We start from the raw sequence: 18,438 nt of genomic DNA, 5'->3' as shown, positions 1-18,438 counted from the left end.
GGGAAGCCAGTAAACAAATGTACCTCTACCTTAACAGGTCTATGAAACAAAGGATTTATCACCATTGGACCTGGTTCCTTTGAGCTGTGGTCACCTGGGTTGAGATAAGATCTCACTTCTAGTTTCCACTTTTTATCTTATCCACCCTCTCTCTTGTGAACATTGGCTCTGTTTTTTTAAATATTCAATTTTTACAAATCTTTTGTTGAGGAATAGATAAAGTGAAATACCAGGAACAACCATACCTTACCAGTGTGTGTGTACTGTACGTGTACGACAACACATTCTTGGAAAATGTCTCATTTACTCACAAGTGTATAAAACTTTAGAGTTATGGTTCATTTTCACATTGTGCTTTGAGTATGCACCCATGAACAAATCACATCTTTCAATTATATATATATATATATATATATATATATATATATATGGGACTATATATATATACGTATATACACACACATACATCCTCTGGGACTCAAAAATGCAGAGAGGCAAAACCTCTCTCTCCCCAGAGCTTACACTGTTCCTGTTTCATATGACAAAGAGGAGGAGGAACTTGGTACTAACCTTATAGTCAGTCATCATATTTCCCATTTCTGACAGTCATCATGAAGACAGCGGTGATCCTCCTTGCTTTCTCTCTTCTTCATGTCTGCTCTCCAGTGCCTGTCAGCCGACCCACAAACTGGCTCAGACAATGTCGAGCCTCCACCAACCTCTCCATTACAGCACTAGAGGTGCTGCCAGGTGGAGGCTGGGACAACCTCCGGAACATGGACATGGGGCGAGTCATGAATCTCAGCTACTTCCAGTGTCAAACCTCAGAGGATGGACTCTATCTCATCCCGGATGAAGTGTTTGTCATCCCCCATAAGGAGACGGGTGTGGAGACCACCTCAGAGATCATCAGCTCCTGGCTGGAACAGAAAAGCTCCACATCTTTCACCATAAATGCAGACGTATCATTCCTCTCTATGCTGAATGCCAAATTTTCAACTGAGAACCAGAGAATGAAAACCCACCAAGTTAGAGACTCTTCAACGACAGCCAGAGTACAGGTAAGATTTTAATTTCATGATTTAAACCTCATTAATAAGGTTTTCATTTGTTGCTACAGTTTAAATGTATATAAAGTCCCATCGAGCTGTAGAGCTAAAATAAGATTGAGAGCTAAAATAACATTAACAGTGTTTACTTTGTGGATTCAATGGATTACTTATAAATTTGGCTGATAAGAATGTTTTGTGCCCTAAAATATTTCATGTTCACATGTGACAACCACTTTAAAAGTAAATAAATATAGCAACAGAAAATGTGTAAGCTTCAATGATAAAAAATCACAACAAAAGCAAAAAACTATGTCCTAATCTTTTTCTTCAAAGGTTCGTAACTTCATCTACACTGTTAAAGCTTATCCCGACTTTGCTCTGGACACACGTTTTCTTCAACAAGTCAAAGATATCGCTGATGCAATTGAAAACAACCAGACGAGGAACGCCAACTATCTCTCAGAGAAGATGGTTCTGGATTATGGAACTCATGTTATCACTAGTGTCGATGCAGGAGCTGCTTTGGTGCAGGAAGATTACCTCAGTTCTTCATATGTGTCAGACAGTGTGTCACAAGGTTCCACTATCAAAGCACAAGCCGGCTTAAACTTTTTTGATAAACTCAAGTTCGACATAAGCAGTCAAAGTACCCAACAGAGCTCATCACTTAAAACATACCAATCCAACATTCATTACTCGTTAATCCAAAGCCATGGAGGTGGCACACCTTTCTACCCTGGCATCACTTTGCAGAAGTGGCAGGAAAGTATCAGAAACAACCTGGTTGCTATTGATCGGTCCGGATTTCCCTTACATTACTTTATCAACACCAACACCCTACCTGATCTGCCACAGCCTACGGTTGGAAAAGTGGCTCTTAGAGTCAGCCAGGCCATAGAGCGATACTACAAAGTCAACACCCGTCCTGGCTGTGTAGACATCAACTCCAAGAACTTTAACTTTCAGGCCAATGTTGATGATAGCTCCTGTGAGGGCCCTGCCACAAACCTCAGTTTTGGTGGTGTCTACCAAGAGTGCAACAAAATGAGCAACGATGCTGGTCCACTATGTGACGCCCTGGCCCAGAAAAACCCAGACACAGGTGACTTCTCCTGTCGTTCGCCTTACTCCCCCACTTTGCTGAGATCAGAGGTGAGACAGCAGGGTTACACTTCATACGACTGCCATGATGAGCGATATAGGTGTGGGATTTTTCACCTCTCACATTGCCATCGGCAAGTCTGTCAGGACAACTACCATGTTCGCTCTGCTCGCATCAACACTTACTGGTGCTCTGTCAATGGAAAGGCTCCAGACAACTCAGGGTATCTGTTTGGAGGCATATACAGCCCCTCTCTCCTAAACCCCATCACCAACGCTAAAAGCTGCCCCCCTAACTTCATTCCAGTAAAGTTTCTCTCAGATGGCCAGGTCATTTGTGTAAGTAATGACTATGAAACTGGCACCAGATATGCAGTACCGTTTGGAGGCCTCTTCAGCTGTGAGTCAAGCAATCCACTGGCAGGAGGTCAACGTCGCTGCCCTCCCAAGTTCAGCCAGCACCTTGCTGCAGTGAGTGATGGCTGTGAGATTCTTTACTGTGTCCAGTCAGGACTGTTCACAGGTGGACAGCTGCTGCCAATCCACCTGCCTCCATTTTTTAAACCTCCACTTATCAGTATGCAAGCCACCAACACAGTAATGGTGATGACCGAGGGAGAAAAGAGCTGGATCCGTGTGGGGCAGACCAAGACGTGGAAACTTGCCAAACCAGAGGAAATCCAGAAGATTGTAGAAGAGCTTAACCCAGAATTGAACCAGATGTCCAGTGGACAGAAGGCAGGGGTAGCCTTCGGGGTGATGGGTATGGTAGTGCTGGTGGTCATAGCGGCAGTATTCCTGGTAAGGAGACGGAGAAGGTTTTCTGGGTTTAAAACAACTAGAGGCTATGAAGAAATACGTGGAGAGGTTGAGCAAGATGAAGGAGAGAGTGAGACACCGCAAAATGAGGCGTAAATGAGGATCATTTGTTTTGATTTATTTTATCTTTCACTTCCTTTGTTGATTTTCAGAAATTTCCGTCTGATGTGTTACAGAAACCGATTTAGCATTTATTAGTTCTCTTCTGGAATGTTTCTTAAACCAGAATTACTCATTTACATAGTAAATTATTAGTAAAGTATTTTAATAAAGATAGAAACAAAATGGTTTTATCAATACATTTAATGGTAGAAATAATAGCACGGTGAGCACTTTAAGCTGTTGTTTAGCATATGTATACTTTTTTGCACCTACAAAATTTAGACAATATATAGCCTATCTGAGACACTGATTGTGGAGCAATCTGCCCTTTAAAAACCAAATGAGACACATTTCACAGTGAAGCAATAGTGCCCTCATGAGGCCAAGATGTAAAATATCATGTTGTTTACAAACATATTTTATAGATGATGGCCATTTCCATATAGAAATAAAATTAGCATTAGTTCAAGGCTTGATAAGTTTTTGTATCTTACATTTTGTGTTATGCTACTAAAATTCAGAGAATGTATAAATGTATGCAAATCAACTCCTCTCCACTTTACTTACATACTAATAAAAGGATTAAAAACCAATATCATGCATTAATGTTTTTATGTTTTTATTGTATCTATGTTGGTATGTCGCTGGTTACGTATAACTTACAATGCTAAAAGTGAAATCTAGGTTGAAATATTTTTGCTGTGTCATGTTGAATTAAATCTCCTGCACGGAGAATCTTTTATCTTCTCTGACCTTAGTCACAAAACCACCAACATTCCACCAGCATCCATAAATAGACAATGGCAAAGCTGACCACATGGTTTTGGTATGGTTATCAGTACACAGACGGGCTGGCTCAGATGTTATGAACACAAAAACACAGTCACTCCAAAATACATACACGCTTGTACCGTACACTCACATGAATGTAGGCACACATGAACCTCCATTTCAATCAGATTAATGTGCATCTTCCCCCTCTCGTGCCTACACCAGCGCGCACACACACACGCGCACACGCACACACAGCTGTAGGGGATTCGCCAAGCTGGATGTGGATTTTGAAAATAAAAACAAAACCACTCATGCTGAGGAAATTATTAATGTCTGAAAGAGACAGAGAGACAGAGAGACAGAGAGAGAGAGAGAGGGGGGAACAGGAATACAGACACTGTTCCATAGCCCTGAAGCAAGGAAACTCCCTCCCTGGTCTATTTCGTGAAGCGAAGACAGACAAAAGATTTCACCCACCAGGCTTTCAGCACAGCCTGCCAGTAAAGCTCTCTCAACCGTGCTTTAATTTCCAGCAGGATCTAGACTTTAGACAGTTTGCCGGTCACTGCTTACAGAGTGCTCCGCCATCGATGGGGTTAGTGCAGAGTGACAAATCTAAAGAGGCTTTTTATAAGAAAGAAAGCTGCAGCCTCACAAACCCCTAAAAGAAGACAAAGGCGCAACCTGAAGAAGAATCAAACAAGCACATTCCAAGGTAAGACTGCACGCATTGTTATGGTACATGTCTCTGTGCATGTTTTTAGTATTGACAAATCTGTGGCAGGATTCTGTAAAACAGAGAGGAGGACTAGTTATTCATCTGCATTTAATGTCTAACAGACAGTAAATGCATGCCAATTCATTTTCTATTGTTGGTCCGCTTACTGTATACGTGTTTACATTTAAACTCTAAAATATAGTTTATATATCAGTTGCTCATTGCATCTTTGTTGTATAAATCAGTCAAATTCCAGACTTTCTTACTATACTCTCAACCTCAGTGTGCTGTTATATTTAGGTAGCCATGCGAGCAAGAAGATACCAACAGAGCAACTTCATTCTGTTTATGTTGGTCTTGGAGGTCTGCGGTCTCCAGGGCTGTTGGACTGGCTCAGGGTCCGAATGTGAGAAAGCCGCTTTTGTCCCAGGCCACGACCTAGCAGGGGAGGGTTTTGACGTGGTGCGGATGCGTCGGACAGGGGCATATGTCATCAACGTCAAAACCCATCTGGCTGACAACCACACCTGTACACTGTGTCCGAACCGCTTCCAAAACAAACAGGTTAAAAACAGTAAAACCTTCTCTTCTCACTCTTTGTTCATGGCGTCTTCACTCAGCCTAAACTTCCTTCATTTCAACCCAGACTCTTTTTTTTGCACCTCCTGCTGTTTCCCCCTCTCCCTCTGCACTTTGCCACACTTCCTTTAACTATTTTCTTTCTCCCCCTGCATCCCAATGTACATCCTGTAATTTTTCTCCTCCTCAGATTCAGAGGCTGCCAGCAGCAGTGCTCGACTGGCGTCCATTCAGTCGCTGCAGTAAACAGCTTTCCAGTGCCCTCCACCACTCTGTAGACTCCCTGCTGCGCAGCTCCAACTCTCTGGTTAACAACAACTGGGGTCTAGGTCTGAGCCTTGATGATATCGGCAAGGCAGTGCTGGGAGGAAGCCGCTCAGACTTGGCCAAGTTTGCTCGTTCCCAGCACAGCGTGGACAAAGCTACTTTTGCTATTCATGAAATTAGTTGCACATACTACAGGTAAAGACGGTCAAGGTTGGGAATCATGGAAAGTGTTGGCTGATTTTTTATCTTTCATTTAGTAGAGGCAGATGTGGGCCACAGGCCTACAGTATGTAGGTTAAGATGTGAACGTTATAAATGCTTATTGTGAGACCCTGCAGTGAACTCTGCTGTTTATTGTGTTTGCTACAGAAAAACCAAGATTATATTCTCACTAAATCATGGTGGAACTCCACATGCCTTTTGTTTTTCCAGCTACAGGCTGGCTGATCATCCCCAGCTGAGTGCAGAGTTCACAAAGCATCTGAAGAGACTCCCACAGAGTTTAAATACAACCCAAAGCAGAGCCTTATATAGACGGCTGATAGACACCTATGGAACACATTATATACACCAGGTCAGCGAAACCTAGTTTCCTCACCTTTTAATTTGATAATTATGTAACTTCAAATGCTGTGAAATGTCAAATATCATAGCTTGGTAAGAAGTGCAAAATAATGCTCAAGACTATGTTGTTGGGAAGGTGATGATTTTCAGCTGTCATCTGATCTTTTACCCTTCCTAGGTCCAGCTTGGTGGTAAAGTGAAGCGAATCACTGCCTTCAGGACCTGCCTGGCTTCACTGAAGGGTTTCTCTGAGACCGAAATCAAAAACTGCCTGAACATTGAACTCCGGATGGCTCTGGGTTTCCTTCCTGCCAATGTTTCCTTCTCAAATAAGTGTGACAGTCTCCTGAAGGGCAATATGAGCATGGGCTTCTATCAAGGTTTCATGACCCACAAGATTGAGGTGATCGGAGGAGAGAGATACTTCCCAGACATTCTCTATCAGCAGGACCCATCTGAAGCGTACCACAGCTGGATGAACAGCCTGCACGACAACCCCGATGTGGTTTCCTATGGCATCTTCCCCCTGCATCATTTGGTGGAAGACTCACAGATAAGTGCTAATTTGAGAAGCGCTGTCACCAATTACATCAAAGACAACCAGCTGCAGGACGATCATCTTGGTTTTAAGAACTGCTCCCCGACTCCCAACCTGGACCACAACTGCTGTCCTTTAAGGGCTGGCAGAGGAACCCTCAGACTAGAGATCCACAGAGCCGCAGGTCTGAAGGCAGACACCTTCACAAAAACAGACGCTTACGTGAAGATCTTCTACAACGGCATGTACGAGGAGACTGAGACGGTGATGGACAATAATGACCCAGTGTGGAATGCGACTTACAACTTTGGTTCTGTTGAACTGGGTCAGGAGTTGAGGATGGAAGTCTGGGATAGGGATGTACTTTACAATGACATAGCAGGAAGATGTGTTGCCTTTCCCGAGCGAGGAACTCACTCTCTAAGCTGCCAGCTCAGAAAGGGAGTTCTCTATTTCACATACACCATTAAATGTGACGCTCATTTGACAGGTTTCAGGTGTGGACGATACTCCCCCAGCGCAGAGTAGATTATTAGATTACACTAAGTTAATGTGGATTTAACATATTCTTGTTATATAGTGCATCCCTTCACTTGCTTTTTAGCTAAAAATGTTTAACATTTTGCATGCGACATACATTCCATAGCTTAAATTTTCTAAACTCATCATTATGTCCTTAAAAGGGAAAAATGCTGTTGTCGTATTGACTTCGTATTAAATAAGCAATAAGTGTCCTTGTGCCTTGTACATTTTGATTTAGGACACAGCCAGGGTAGCCTTGTCTTGAGACAAATACTGATAAATGATTGATAATGACAAGGCAAACATAACACTAACATTTCACTGAAATGCCCATATGAACATTTGTAGATTAGAAGTCTATTCATTTATAATTGCCAACAATTTACTTTTACATTTTCTTGCACCATTGCTTCAAAGAACATTTGTCAATTTTTCTTGTCATGGTGTCGTTGAAAAAGTGAAACTCAACTTGTAATGTTCCACTACCCATTACTTATATCAGGAAAAAAAATAATCTTATCTTTACAAATTTCACCCAATTTTAGTCACTCAATTTCAAATGTATATGACAAATCTTACTGTCCCCAAATGTAATGGTGACAGAAGATTAACATCTTTCATCTGCTGCATGTGGTTTAGCAGCAGATGTACAATTCACATATCATCAAAATTTGCTGAAGGCTGATCACACAAATATCTATTCCAATATTTATTATTTAATTCAAACAGGGACCTAAAAAACATACAAATGGCTTGGTAAAAGCTTTTACATTAACACTTACAGTTACAACACAACAGCCACTTAACACAGGACTGAAGTCATCGTCTTCTCTATGAGGCTTTGCTCAAGATTAAAAACCAACTGGAGCACCATATTTAAGTAAAACATTCATTTTTGAATACAGTACTCCACCAAGAAGAAATTGAATAGTTGTGTATACAATGCATCTTAGCTGGAGAAAAAAAAATGATCACGAATGGTAAAAGGTTTGAACTTAAAATGAGAGTGTGAAACCCAAACATATCACATTTAGAGTGACAGAGATAATCCAGTCTTCCAGATACTTGGCTAAATTTTCATGTAACTGCAACTGTCAAAAATTTGATCAGGAATGGCTGCAGAAGAAATCAGCATGAACAGCCACATTTTCTGCCTCCTGGTGTTCAAATGTTGCTTATAAAGATCAAAGATATTTATAAAAAACAGAAATTAGGACAAAAAAGATGGCAAAATTCTGTCTAATGTCTGTCTGGTGTGGAGGATGGTTGAACCACCTATTTTATATACAAACCCAATTTTCAGACAACAATTTGGAATAATATAAGAAGGACTGCTAGCACTCTCATTGTACTTACCAGCATACAGTGTGGATGCCTAAATATGAATAATACAACGTTCACATCACAGGGGTTAGGGGAATTCAAATTGTAAAAGTATGTTTCAGTCATAATATTCTGAGTATCACAAGTTTGATGGTGTACAAACGCAACACGTGTTGTGTTTGTGGTAGTCTGAGTTGATGTTCTTTTCAAGTTTCTATATCTCGGAACGCTTTTGCGTTAATTATCAAGTGCATAATATTTAAAAGGCAAAATTTTTGTTCAACCTTTATATACTGATCTTGTGGTCAAAGTAAGAGCAAAAACCGTGTGCATGTAAAAATAGTGTTTTAGGCACAGCTACCATGCTACACAGAAAATCCTCAAAACCAACATTTTGCACGGCAGCATATCAGTAGTTTTCCAGTACAGAAACAAAACAGTGTGTGTTTAGTCAAAAAACTCAAGTCTGTCCAGAATCACAGGAATGTAATCAAAAATGTATTATATGCTCTTGAGTTTGTGCGTCACAGTCCCAGTGAGGCTTTGAGCAAAGATGCCATATCGTCAGGTATGGTCCCCTCACCACCTGAAGAACAGACAATTCATTTTTCATATTGAAATTATTCAAAAGCTTAAGGCAAACGCAAGTCAACTAATTCAAACACTTCACACTGAACTACGTGGCACAACGACGTCTGAAGCTGTACCTACAGTGCATGTCTACACCCACCGAGTTGCTGGTTTGCATCCTCTAGTTAAACCAAAAATGTTCATAGCTTTTGTTTAAATTACTGTTACAGAAGAATCTTCCTTTAAAGGTAGAAGTATGCATTTAAAATATTATAAACCTGGGAAATTTATCTTTTTTAACATTTTTCAATTAAAAAACAAACAATCTTTGTTTACGGTTAGGTGGATGTTTCCTTTTGGCCATGTCTGCAGGAATCTATATAATTGGCTAGGAGATCCAGGGACATCTCATTAACTAAGCTTTTAGTGGCAACCTTGTAATGTGCCTTCCTCACTGATAACATATTTATATTATTGATGCATTAAGCCGTTTTCAGCCATGAACCAGAACCTGAACTTCTCCCAGAGGAGCTGTATGTAACAACACAAATGGCAGAGTCAGTCGGCACAGACAGTAAACGGACAATATCGAACAGTACAAGGTCAGACTAACTCAGTAGCTCAGCAAAACACCAGAAATGATGGAAAATTAAATATGCCATGCTTTCTGATACGAACTGGGTTATATACTGTACATAACACATTGCTTCTAATCACGCGACTGCTTCTATTTCAATGTGAGGTAAAAAACACTGATTTCTGAAGTGTGCTTTTTGTGTTACACTGTGTCTGTGTGTGGAAACATCTGCTCACCCTGTTGAGTAGCAGTCATGTCCTGCTCCAGCTTTAACTTTTTGTGGCTCAGCTGCAGCATGCAGTCCTCTATGCTGTCCTTACTGATGAGCTTGATCACCTGAACAGTCCTGGTATTCAGTGAGGTAGATCAGTCATTACAGTAGATCAATACATTAAGCACTGTTCTGAAACATACATTTTTACCTGAGGAGGTGTTGTAATATTAAATTATTATCTAATTAACCAATTTTTCATTTTCTCAGACTCTGCTTTCACATAGCAGAAATACTTTCTGTCCAATTACTTTTACTGTCTAACAAGAAAAATTCAAATTCCAAGACCCCATCAGGTAAAACTCATGCCATAAGAACATTATTATTAATATGCCATCTCACCTGGTCTGGCCTACACGATGACACCTGTCCTCTGCCTGTTTGTCATTGTATGGATTACAATCAATGTCATGTAGGATGACAACATTAGCGGAGGTGAGGTTGATGCCCAGGCCACCAGCACGTGTTGACAGCAAGAACACAAATATGTCGGGGTCCGTGTTGAACTCGTCAATCAAAACAATCCTGCAGAACAAATAATTTTAACTATTACATTTGATACAATTTATGGTATTTTGGCAGATTTAAACACCTCAATCTGACATTCAAATTTTCCATCCTGAAGAAACAACTACAATACATAATGAGCTAGACACACTAGGGGCAATTATATTTAACGTGGATCTGACCTGTCGGCTATGGGTGTGGATCCATCCAGTCGGACGTAACGATGCTTGAGATGTTTCAGGAGCACTTCCACAATGTCCAGCATCATGGTGAACTGACTGAACAATACCACTCGGTCCCCCTGTACAATGATAATACAGTTATGTTATATGATATTTTGTCTGGGCAAAAAGACAAAAGACAAAAAACAGAATGCACTTCATGATAAACCCACACTGTAAAGCATATTTGTATTTACCTTGTTTTTAAGTGAGGCCAGCAGCTCTGTAAGGTGGTGGAATTTCCCTGAGTCAAGCAGGAGATTGTTTTCAAGCTGGTAGGAGCTGATGGATGAGTACTGCTGACACAGACGATGCAGCTCAAAGTCTGACATCACTTCCATGTCCTCCTGAATCAGAGAGGCGTCTGCATCAAAGTGAGTTGGTTCCTGTGCAAAAGGACACATTAAATCTGAAGAAGCAAACAAATAATCCAAAAAAAGAAGAGCAAAAGGAGGCAAGAATTCACAGCGAGGAAGTGGGCATTCCCTTTCAGCCAATTCGCTTAGCACAGCACTGGAAAATATAGGAAATATTTACCATGTTTTCTGATATTGTATTGTGCTTCTAATGTTACATATGTTCATGAGCAATTACACATGCAGTGCATTTGTGAAAACAAATATGTGAAAAAGGCTTTTGTCACATTTGAATGGTTGTCACCATGCAAGCCATGCTAACAGCTAGTTAGGAAGGAGGACTGACCTTGAGCATGAGTTTGCTCATGGCTTTGAGCTTTTCTGTGGTGTAATACTGTCTATGAAGTAGCGGGTGGTTTGCCATTTTCCTTAACTGCATCATCACATTACACAACTCACGCTCTGCAGAGAAATTATTACATTATTAAAGCACATATTACTTTGTCATCTTGACAAAATAAATGTTATAATGTACAACAGAAAGTGGTAAACGCAGCCATATAAATGAGGCTTACTCTCGCCGTTAGTTGAACTCTTGAGTTTATTGAAGAGAGTCTGGTAGAGAACCTGCTGTTTCTCACTCATTGAGCAGAACTCTACCTTCTCTTCCTTTGCTGGCAGCTGCTTGAGGACCTGGAAAAAAAAAAGACTCGTAAAAGACTGAATGTAAATGTTCATTGGGCTCTATTGATGTTTTTAAACACCCGATGACAGGTTCACCTATACTAATTACAGCAAGCTAAAATGTTAAGAATACAGACAGACTGAGAAAAAGGATTTTGCCAGATTTCCCTGCAACAGTGTTCTTAGTTTGCCGATTAACTCACCTCACTTTTGACTCTTCGGAGGATAAACGGTTTCATAATGAGTTTGGCCTGAGAAATACGATCCCTCTCAAAGCGGCTCTGCTCCTCATGGGATTTCTGATACATAACATAAAAATATTTCACTCAGGTCAGAGGATACACATAAATAACTACACTATAATTACAGTAGAATTGTTTAGTGCTGTTTGAATGTGCTGCTTTTATTCAAGCTCAGTGTTTTTACATTTCGAAATGATGTTTTAATTTCTGTATACTTAAATTAAATATTAAATTAAACACTAATTTAGTATCCATCAAAAAGAGGACGGATCCCAGGTGGTGTGCATGCTGTTATTTGGAAGCATCTAGCTTCAACTGGTATACCTACCATCTGTCAAGACAAACTAGGCTAGCAGTGTGACACACAAACACACACACTCACCATAGAAAACATTTTGGAAAGCTGTGTAGTGGAGCTAGAGAACATAGAAGGCATGATGAAGTTCAGGAGAGACATCAGCTCCAAGAGGTTGTTCTGTACAGGAGTTCCTGTTAGCAGCAAGCGATGCTGTGCCTGCAGGACAACGGGGAGATGGAGAGAGAGATGCATCATGAACAGGTATGTGCAAAACTTGGGTATAAATGATAGAATGGCAGAATTTAGATGTGGGGATACTTCAGAAATGAAGAGTGGTGTGGGTGGTGTAGTTCAAAGTAAAATGATGAGGAACTAACATTTATAGCCATAAGATGACGATAGCGCAGAGAGTTCATGTTTTTCAGCATGTGACCTTCATCGAACACAGCATACTTCAGACGCAGCTTACGGAAAAGGCTACGGTCGTTATCGTTTCCTATTGCCAAGTTGTACCTGTTCAACAAATCGCACGCACACAAAACAAAAGAAAACACTGGTTCAGTCTTCAAGTAGTTTTTTTTCTGTAATGAGGACTGTGTCTGCTTATTTGCTTACGTGGTAACAATGACGTTAAATTCAACATCTTCATTGAGGATGTCGTGTCTGAGGTAGCGACGGTCCTCCATAGAACCTGCGTAGAACATTTGGGCACACACAAATAGAGATTTGTTGTGTTACAGATGTTTACAATAACGGAAAACAAAAAACAAACTTCAGTGTGGTGGCTGAGGGTTTCATAAGCCTTCCTGAACTGGACTTTTTGGTTTCATCTTCTATTTGTGTCTTTTTGTGATTCTGTTGGTTTGAACATGGGCTGCGTGTGTGTGTAACACTGAGTCCTCTTCAAGTATCTCTGAGCATGTTCACCACAGTCAGTACGGGCCAGGTTAACTGCAGGGTTCACATGAGGAAGAAAACAAGATATTTGAAAAGGAAATGAAGAGTGAGCATAATACCATAATAGACTAGCACTTTGAGGCTTGGACACCACAGCTTCAGCTCTCTGACCCAGTTATCTATGAGAGAGAGAATGAAATCAGCATGAATCACGAATGAATTCATTGAAGTTTAACAGACTTTAAAAGGATAGTCACAATGGACACTCAAAATAGCTTATTTTCTATGGCAAATGAAATATATCAATTTAAATACACTGGAGTGTCTGATTTGTGAAGATACTTTACCCAGTGTAGAGGATGGCACAGTGATGAGGTGGGGGCCTTCAATCCCATTTTGGTACAATTGGGCTAGAAATGCTATAGCCTGGATAGTTTTCCCCAACCCCTTAGAGTAGGAGTGAAAGAGAGGAGAGAGATTGAGAGAAACAGTTAGATAACAAACACCAAGATAAAGAAATGATGAAATCGACAGGGGAACACAGAAACATATCTAAACATCTTTATTTCAGATCATATAAAAGGACCAGGAGAGATGGCAAAAATTCTCAGACTTCAACAACACTGCAACTTTACAACTTCACTCCTCTCACAGCTTTGGAGCTAAAACAACAAATGTCTTCCCTAAAGTGTCTTGAGTGTTTATTCACCTGCAGGATGACTGCATACCCACACAAAACACTCTTTGACAGAGACACTAAAGCGCTCATTGAGTCAGCCCCAAAGTGTCTGCTGTCCTGCTCGGTTTGTTTAGGGGTCATGATCAACGCCTCACAAATGTTGGTATTACACCCCACCTCCCCCACAGATTCAAGAACTTGTTTGCCATACCATTTCATCAGCAAGGATACCACTCAGTTTGTGTTCATGCAGAAGCAGCAGCCACTTTAGACCAATCAGCTGATAGGGTTTCAGTTGGAACCTGAAAGAAGAGGAGTGATAGTTTAAGAAAAATAATTGTATCTGTCATTTTTACAAAAACACTGCAAGCCACAGATTAGTCCTAATCCACCTTTCATGAAGACAAACATTAGATAATGAGCATAAATCCCCAATCGAACTCCTTGTTATTTTACATATTTTCTAAAGATTATCACATTGACTGAATGGCTTATCGTGTGTAACATAAGGTAACTGAGTTGATAAAAAGAAATAAAGTTTTTGAAAGGAGAAAGAAACGGCAGCTGTGCAAACACCTGAGGCTGCCTTTAAGAATAACAGATCAAGAAATATCCACAGGGGATAACATTTGCAGCGACATCTCTTGTCTTGTTTGACACCTTTGTGCTTTAGGCTCAGTCATGTTTTCATGACTCATTGTAAAGACAAAAAAAAAAAAAAATCAAAATCATATAACATCTTATTTCTGAACGCTCAAATAATGTGCAATCGTTTATTTAAACTTAGCATTCTGTCGGTGGTCAGTAGTGGTCTGGTATTTTTGTGTATTTTACTTACTGGCTGTTGAGTACACTAGGTTGTTTCATGGACCCCATCCCTTTCTCCATCAGCTCAGTGACTTGTTTGACCATTTTCGATGAGATGGTCTCACATTTGGACATGAGCCCCTGGACAACCTTCCGTTCTTTGAGGACAACTCTGCAACCCAGCAGTAAATCCTCCGAAAGTCCATTGTCCTTATGGAAAACTTCAGCCTGTAGAGGAGAGAACATACTGTTATATGTGTATCTATTAGGAGGAGAAGAGTTCTGCTATTTAACTGAATAGATGTCTCTACAAAGGAAACATTGGTGTAATGTTCAACAAGTAAATATGGTGTGAATGAAACTTAATCTTAGGTCACAATGTTATTTTCCAGATGTTCAGACTACAACTGCCTGCAGGTCTTTGTTTTTCTTCTTTCCTCATTGATATATTAAAACAGTTTAATTGTGCATAGGGAATTTGCATTGAGTCTATTTAATTGTTTCTTGTCTTGTTAAGAAACACAGACACACACGTTCTCTCACCAGGCTTTGCCAGCTGTCAAACGGTCTCAGTTCCACAATCTTCTGGGCCTTTTTAACAGAGCAGCCAGAGATCAACGTCAGCTCATCTATCGATGCCTCCTGGAAAAACGACAGTATCTCCTTCTTCAGTTCTGTCATGCCACCTTTGGAGTCCAGCTCGTCATCCGAGTCCTCGAACTCACTGCTAACTGTGTCCTCTTCATCGTCATTTTCTCCCTCAGAACTAAAGTGTTCGTCTGAAGCCCGTGCCTTTCTCTTGCTCTCTGCTGCCTGATTCTTAGCTATACTGGTTCCACTGGCAAATTTGGAGAGATTCTGGACAGCAGAGGAAGATGAGGACGGCTTTGGGGCTGTAGAGGTAGACATTTTCTTGACACTAGAAGTTGCAGACACTGAATCAGAACTTTCTTTAAGCCACGCAGACAAAGTGTTACTTCTGTGTTTGGGACCCATGCCCTTCTCTGAGTCTGAATCGTCTTCACTTTCACTGTCCTTTGTAGCATCTGTATCATCTGTACTGTCCCCCGCTGTTTCACTGACACGGTCTTTAGAGTCTCTACGACTGTTTTTATTTTTATTGTCTCTTTTATGTTTGTGGTGATTCAACTCTCTGTGGTCCTTGCTTGACTTGTCTTTGCTCTTTGATTTGCTGGATTTCTTTTCGTCTGACTCAGGTGAGCTGAAGCTGGTGTTATCTGAGAGCAGAAAATAAAAAAAGTGACAGCCTGTGTCAACCTCTGAAGCAGAGAATTGAAATATAAAAGTTAAGTACACATGAAGGTAAAGTCAGTAAAAAACAAGACAGCAGAAAGCTGCTGTTTGCACCTGGGTCTGAGAACATCTGCAGAACCTGAAGAGCATCCTCAACATTCCAGTCGTGTTCCTGCAGCACCATCCTCAGCTCCTACAAGACAGACATCAGCAAAAGTCAAAGCTAAAATGTAAGATCCAATGTTTCCACAATCAGCCTCCGTGAAATTTCATGTGATTGGGGACATACACTTTGAGAGAGTAGAATCAGACTCGACTAAAATCAATTTCAAAACAAAATGGCCTGATGCTTTATGGAGAGGGAGAAAAGTGGCTGCGTTACTTCACCTCCTTATCCTGGTCAGGAAACTTTCTCTGCAGTCTTCTGACCATGGCTTCTTGCTTCTCCCAGCTTGGCTCTTTAGCTTCATCATCATCTTCATCAGACACCTTTTTATGTATATACAAGAAAGTGAAAAAGTAGGTAATAAGTTACTGACACGTATAATTTTAAAAGGGATGGGAACCTCAAAATGGTAGTTCTGACTAAATACGTCATCCTCCTCACACGAAATAGATCTGATCAGTGTTTTGCGGTGCTTGCCATTGTGTGTATACTAACTTATTATAATGTCTAAAAATAATTTAACAGTAGTACATATACTTGCATGGCTTAAATGTGTAAATGATACATTTTATATGAAACTATAATAATGACAGCATCATTACTCTTACCACGGATGATCTCCTCTTCTTGCTGGGTTGAGTTTCAGCACTGTCCTGAGAACTGCTGGATCCATCCTGCTTTCTCTTCTTCCCTTGGCCAGAGGCTGAGAGGAGAAACAGCCAGTGTTCTCAAAAGTAGTTAACATTTGTATGCACAGCACTGCTTTATGTGACACTTTTACCATATTTGGAAATATTAATATCACGTTCAGTTATTCCTTATTGCATCAAGTTTGCTTTGATGTAAATATGGTTAGGTAAATCATTTAAACTAGAAAGACAAAATTGGACTGCTGACAGAAGCTAATGATTTTCTTTTAACAATAATCTAAACCTTCTTCATCAGTGCATCACAGGAAAGTGCTGAACTCTTGCTCATTTGGAAATGTAGATTGAATGTCATGTATATAAAAAGGAATTATTTACCTTCTTTATCACCAAACTTTAAAAGACAGGCAGCTACAGCACCATCCAATGTGCTTGTGCTCCTAATGATCTGAAAATATAAAACAACAATATGGAATTTCAGGAGATTGAATTAAAGCTGGATGATGTGTAAATTAAACAGTGTGTCATGGTAAGACAATTTTTCAAAGCTGGTCCAGTTATGAGGATAGCAAAGTAAAATCTATGAATACGTGTTTCACAGCAGTTTAACTTGTGCTCAATGCTGAGAAGTTGCAACGTCTGCGCTTTATCTTGTCTCACCTCTAGTAGCTCCTTCTTTGTCAACTGAGGAAACATCTCCAGTAGTCTGTTAACTTTTTCCTCTAATTCATTGTCCTCGTCATCTGTGTAATCTGACGCCGCATGTTTGGATGATCTGGCAAAAGAAACACAACAACACCATGAGCAATATGAATCAGCATGAACACGAAAAAGTGAAAAGCGGTCACATACTTGGATTTTCTCATTGATGTGGTTTTGCTTTTTGGTTCAGAGAGGACCTCATCCTCCTCCAAGTCAACAGTGAGGACTTCCTCAAAAACCACCCCTCGGGCATGGGATTTTGGTTGAGCTTTCGCAGGTTTCATCTGAGCTGGTAAAGATAATGGCAGAAACAAGTTAGCAGATGATTTCACAGTAGTAGTTCGCCATGAGACAATGGCAATGCATGACTCTCATGTAAAAATATGACAGCATTATTATATGTAGACACCGTAGGCTTTATAGTTGCCTATCCTACTAATTTAACACCAAACTAATTAAATTATTCATAATTACGTGGTAAGTGAAGTAATACTGCTATATATATTAAATGATAGCGATTTCTAAAATAGCTGCACATTGTTTGTACTGAATTCTAATATTGTAATGTTTGAATCGTCATTTTGTTTACTGTCAGGCTGCAACACAGACATGCAGTAATAACAATAAATGCTAATTGATACAGTAATTTAAAGGTCTGGGACATCACTCAGTAACAACACGACAAATACTGCTTCTCACCAGCAACAAAACACAGCATGTTACTTAAGAGCTGCTAACGATAGCATACCTGACACATCTGGCTACCAGATTTGTAGGCTAGCTTTATCATATGCTAGTTACCTGGCTTGTTCTCCTTCTCAGACTCTGGACTTTTTGACCCATTATTCTGGTCTTTGTTTGGTGCAGTCGTCTTTTTGTCGAAACGAAAACGGTCTAAATTGAACAGGCTCATTGTTAACGGTGTCTTTCGCGCCTGGTAGAGGCAGCCCTTTGTCTCTTTTCTAATAACGTTAAGCAATATTGTCTCCGTCCAAACGCATGAAGCCCGATATTCTTGTTAGCCAATGTGACAACCTAGCTAACGCGACGGATGTTAGCACAAAGCAGCCGAGGCACCGGCTACGAAAAGACGCAGATTTCAAACGGTGTCACGGCCCAGTTTGTCACTGAGGTAATTTAAAAGGACTGGATTAATGACACGCTGACTTCTTATCAGTGAGAGATGGTTGATACTCGTCCA

General features: G+C 40.4%; 3 protein-coding genes across 4 annotated transcripts; 2 read left to right on the top strand and 1 right to left on the bottom strand.

Annotated features, from left to right (window-relative positions):
• Positions 1-587: 587 nt before the first annotated feature.
• LOC113151236 (macrophage-expressed gene 1 protein-like) lies at positions 588-3,674 on the top strand. Its single transcript, XM_026344158.2, has 2 exons — positions 588-1,061; positions 1,386-3,674. The coding sequence occupies exons 1-2, from the start codon at positions 612-614 to the stop codon at positions 3,066-3,068; spliced, it is 2,133 nt and encodes a 710-aa protein (XP_026199943.1). The 5' UTR covers positions 588-611; the 3' UTR covers positions 3,069-3,674.
• A 420-nt stretch (positions 3,675-4,094) lies between these two features.
• Positions 4,095-7,242, top strand: prf1.5 (perforin 1.5). 2 transcript variants are annotated; one of them, XM_026342608.1, is made up of 5 exons: positions 4,095-4,563; positions 4,867-5,130; positions 5,336-5,607; positions 5,845-5,986; positions 6,155-7,242. In XM_026342608.1, exons 2-5 carry the CDS (start codon positions 4,873-4,875, stop codon positions 7,040-7,042), a joined length of 1,560 nt encoding a protein of 519 aa, XP_026198393.1. In that variant the 5' UTR covers positions 4,095-4,563; positions 4,867-4,872; the 3' UTR covers positions 7,043-7,242. The 2 variants fall into 2 exon arrangements, with proteins under 2 accessions (XP_026198393.1, XP_026198394.1); XM_026342609.1 differs by having other exon boundaries at positions 4,850-5,130.
• Positions 7,243-7,675: 433 nt separating this feature from the next.
• Positions 7,676-18,150, bottom strand: smarcad1a (SWI/SNF-related, matrix-associated actin-dependent regulator of chromatin, subfamily a, containing DEAD/H box 1 a). The gene is made up of 23 exons (XM_026344185.1): positions 18,039-18,150; positions 17,388-17,526; positions 17,196-17,310; positions 16,914-16,983; positions 16,497-16,591; positions 16,110-16,211; positions 15,837-15,915; positions 15,012-15,706; positions 14,500-14,696; positions 13,873-13,963; positions 13,330-13,429; positions 13,102-13,161; positions 12,701-12,776; positions 12,463-12,598; positions 12,170-12,301; positions 11,749-11,844; positions 11,437-11,554; positions 11,208-11,323; positions 10,703-10,891; positions 10,467-10,585; positions 10,120-10,302; positions 9,743-9,852; positions 7,676-8,945 (listed from the first exon to the last, which is right to left on the bottom strand). Exons 1-23 carry the CDS (start codon positions 18,148-18,150, stop codon positions 8,884-8,886), a joined length of 3,192 nt encoding a protein of 1,063 aa, XP_026199970.1. The 3' UTR covers positions 7,676-8,883.
• Positions 18,151-18,438: the final 288 nt, after the last annotated feature.

The sequence above is a fragment of the Anabas testudineus genome, chromosome 9 (genome assembly GCF_900324465.2).
Source record: "Anabas testudineus chromosome 9, fAnaTes1.2, whole genome shotgun sequence".
Classification (NCBI taxonomy): domain Eukaryota; kingdom Metazoa; phylum Chordata; class Actinopteri; order Anabantiformes; family Anabantidae; genus Anabas; species Anabas testudineus.
Note: the sequence above shows the minus strand (reverse complement) of the source record. Positions and strands in the feature narration are given on the sequence as shown.

Coding starts and splice junctions, on each gene's coding strand:
- LOC113151236 (XM_026344158.2), top strand. CDS start 612: ATGAAGACAGCGGTGATCCTCCTTGCTTTCTCTCTTCTTCATGTCTGC. Junction 1,062..1,385: donor CAACGACAGCCAGAGTACAG/GTAAGATTTTAA, acceptor TTTTCTTCAAAG/GTTCGTAACTTCATCTACAC.
- prf1.5 (XM_026342608.1), top strand. CDS start 4,873: ATGCGAGCAAGAAGATACCAACAGAGCAACTTCATTCTGTTTATGTTG. Junction 5,131..5,335: donor ACCGCTTCCAAAACAAACAG/GTTAAAAACAGT, acceptor TCTCCTCCTCAG/ATTCAGAGGCTGCCAGCAGC. Junction 5,608..5,844: donor ATTAGTTGCACATACTACAG/GTAAAGACGGTC, acceptor TTGTTTTTCCAG/CTACAGGCTGGCTGATCATC.
- smarcad1a (XM_026344185.1), bottom strand. CDS start 18,150: ATGAGCCTGTTCAATTTAGACCGTTTTCGTTTCGACAAAAAGACGACT. Junction 13,430..13,872: donor GTATCCTTGCTGATGAAATG/GTATGGCAAACA, acceptor TCCTACTCTAAG/GGGTTGGGGAAAACTATCCA. Junction 10,586..10,702: donor TGGCCTCACTTAAAAACAAG/GTAAATACAAAT, acceptor ATCATTGTACAG/GGGGACCGAGTGGTATTGTT.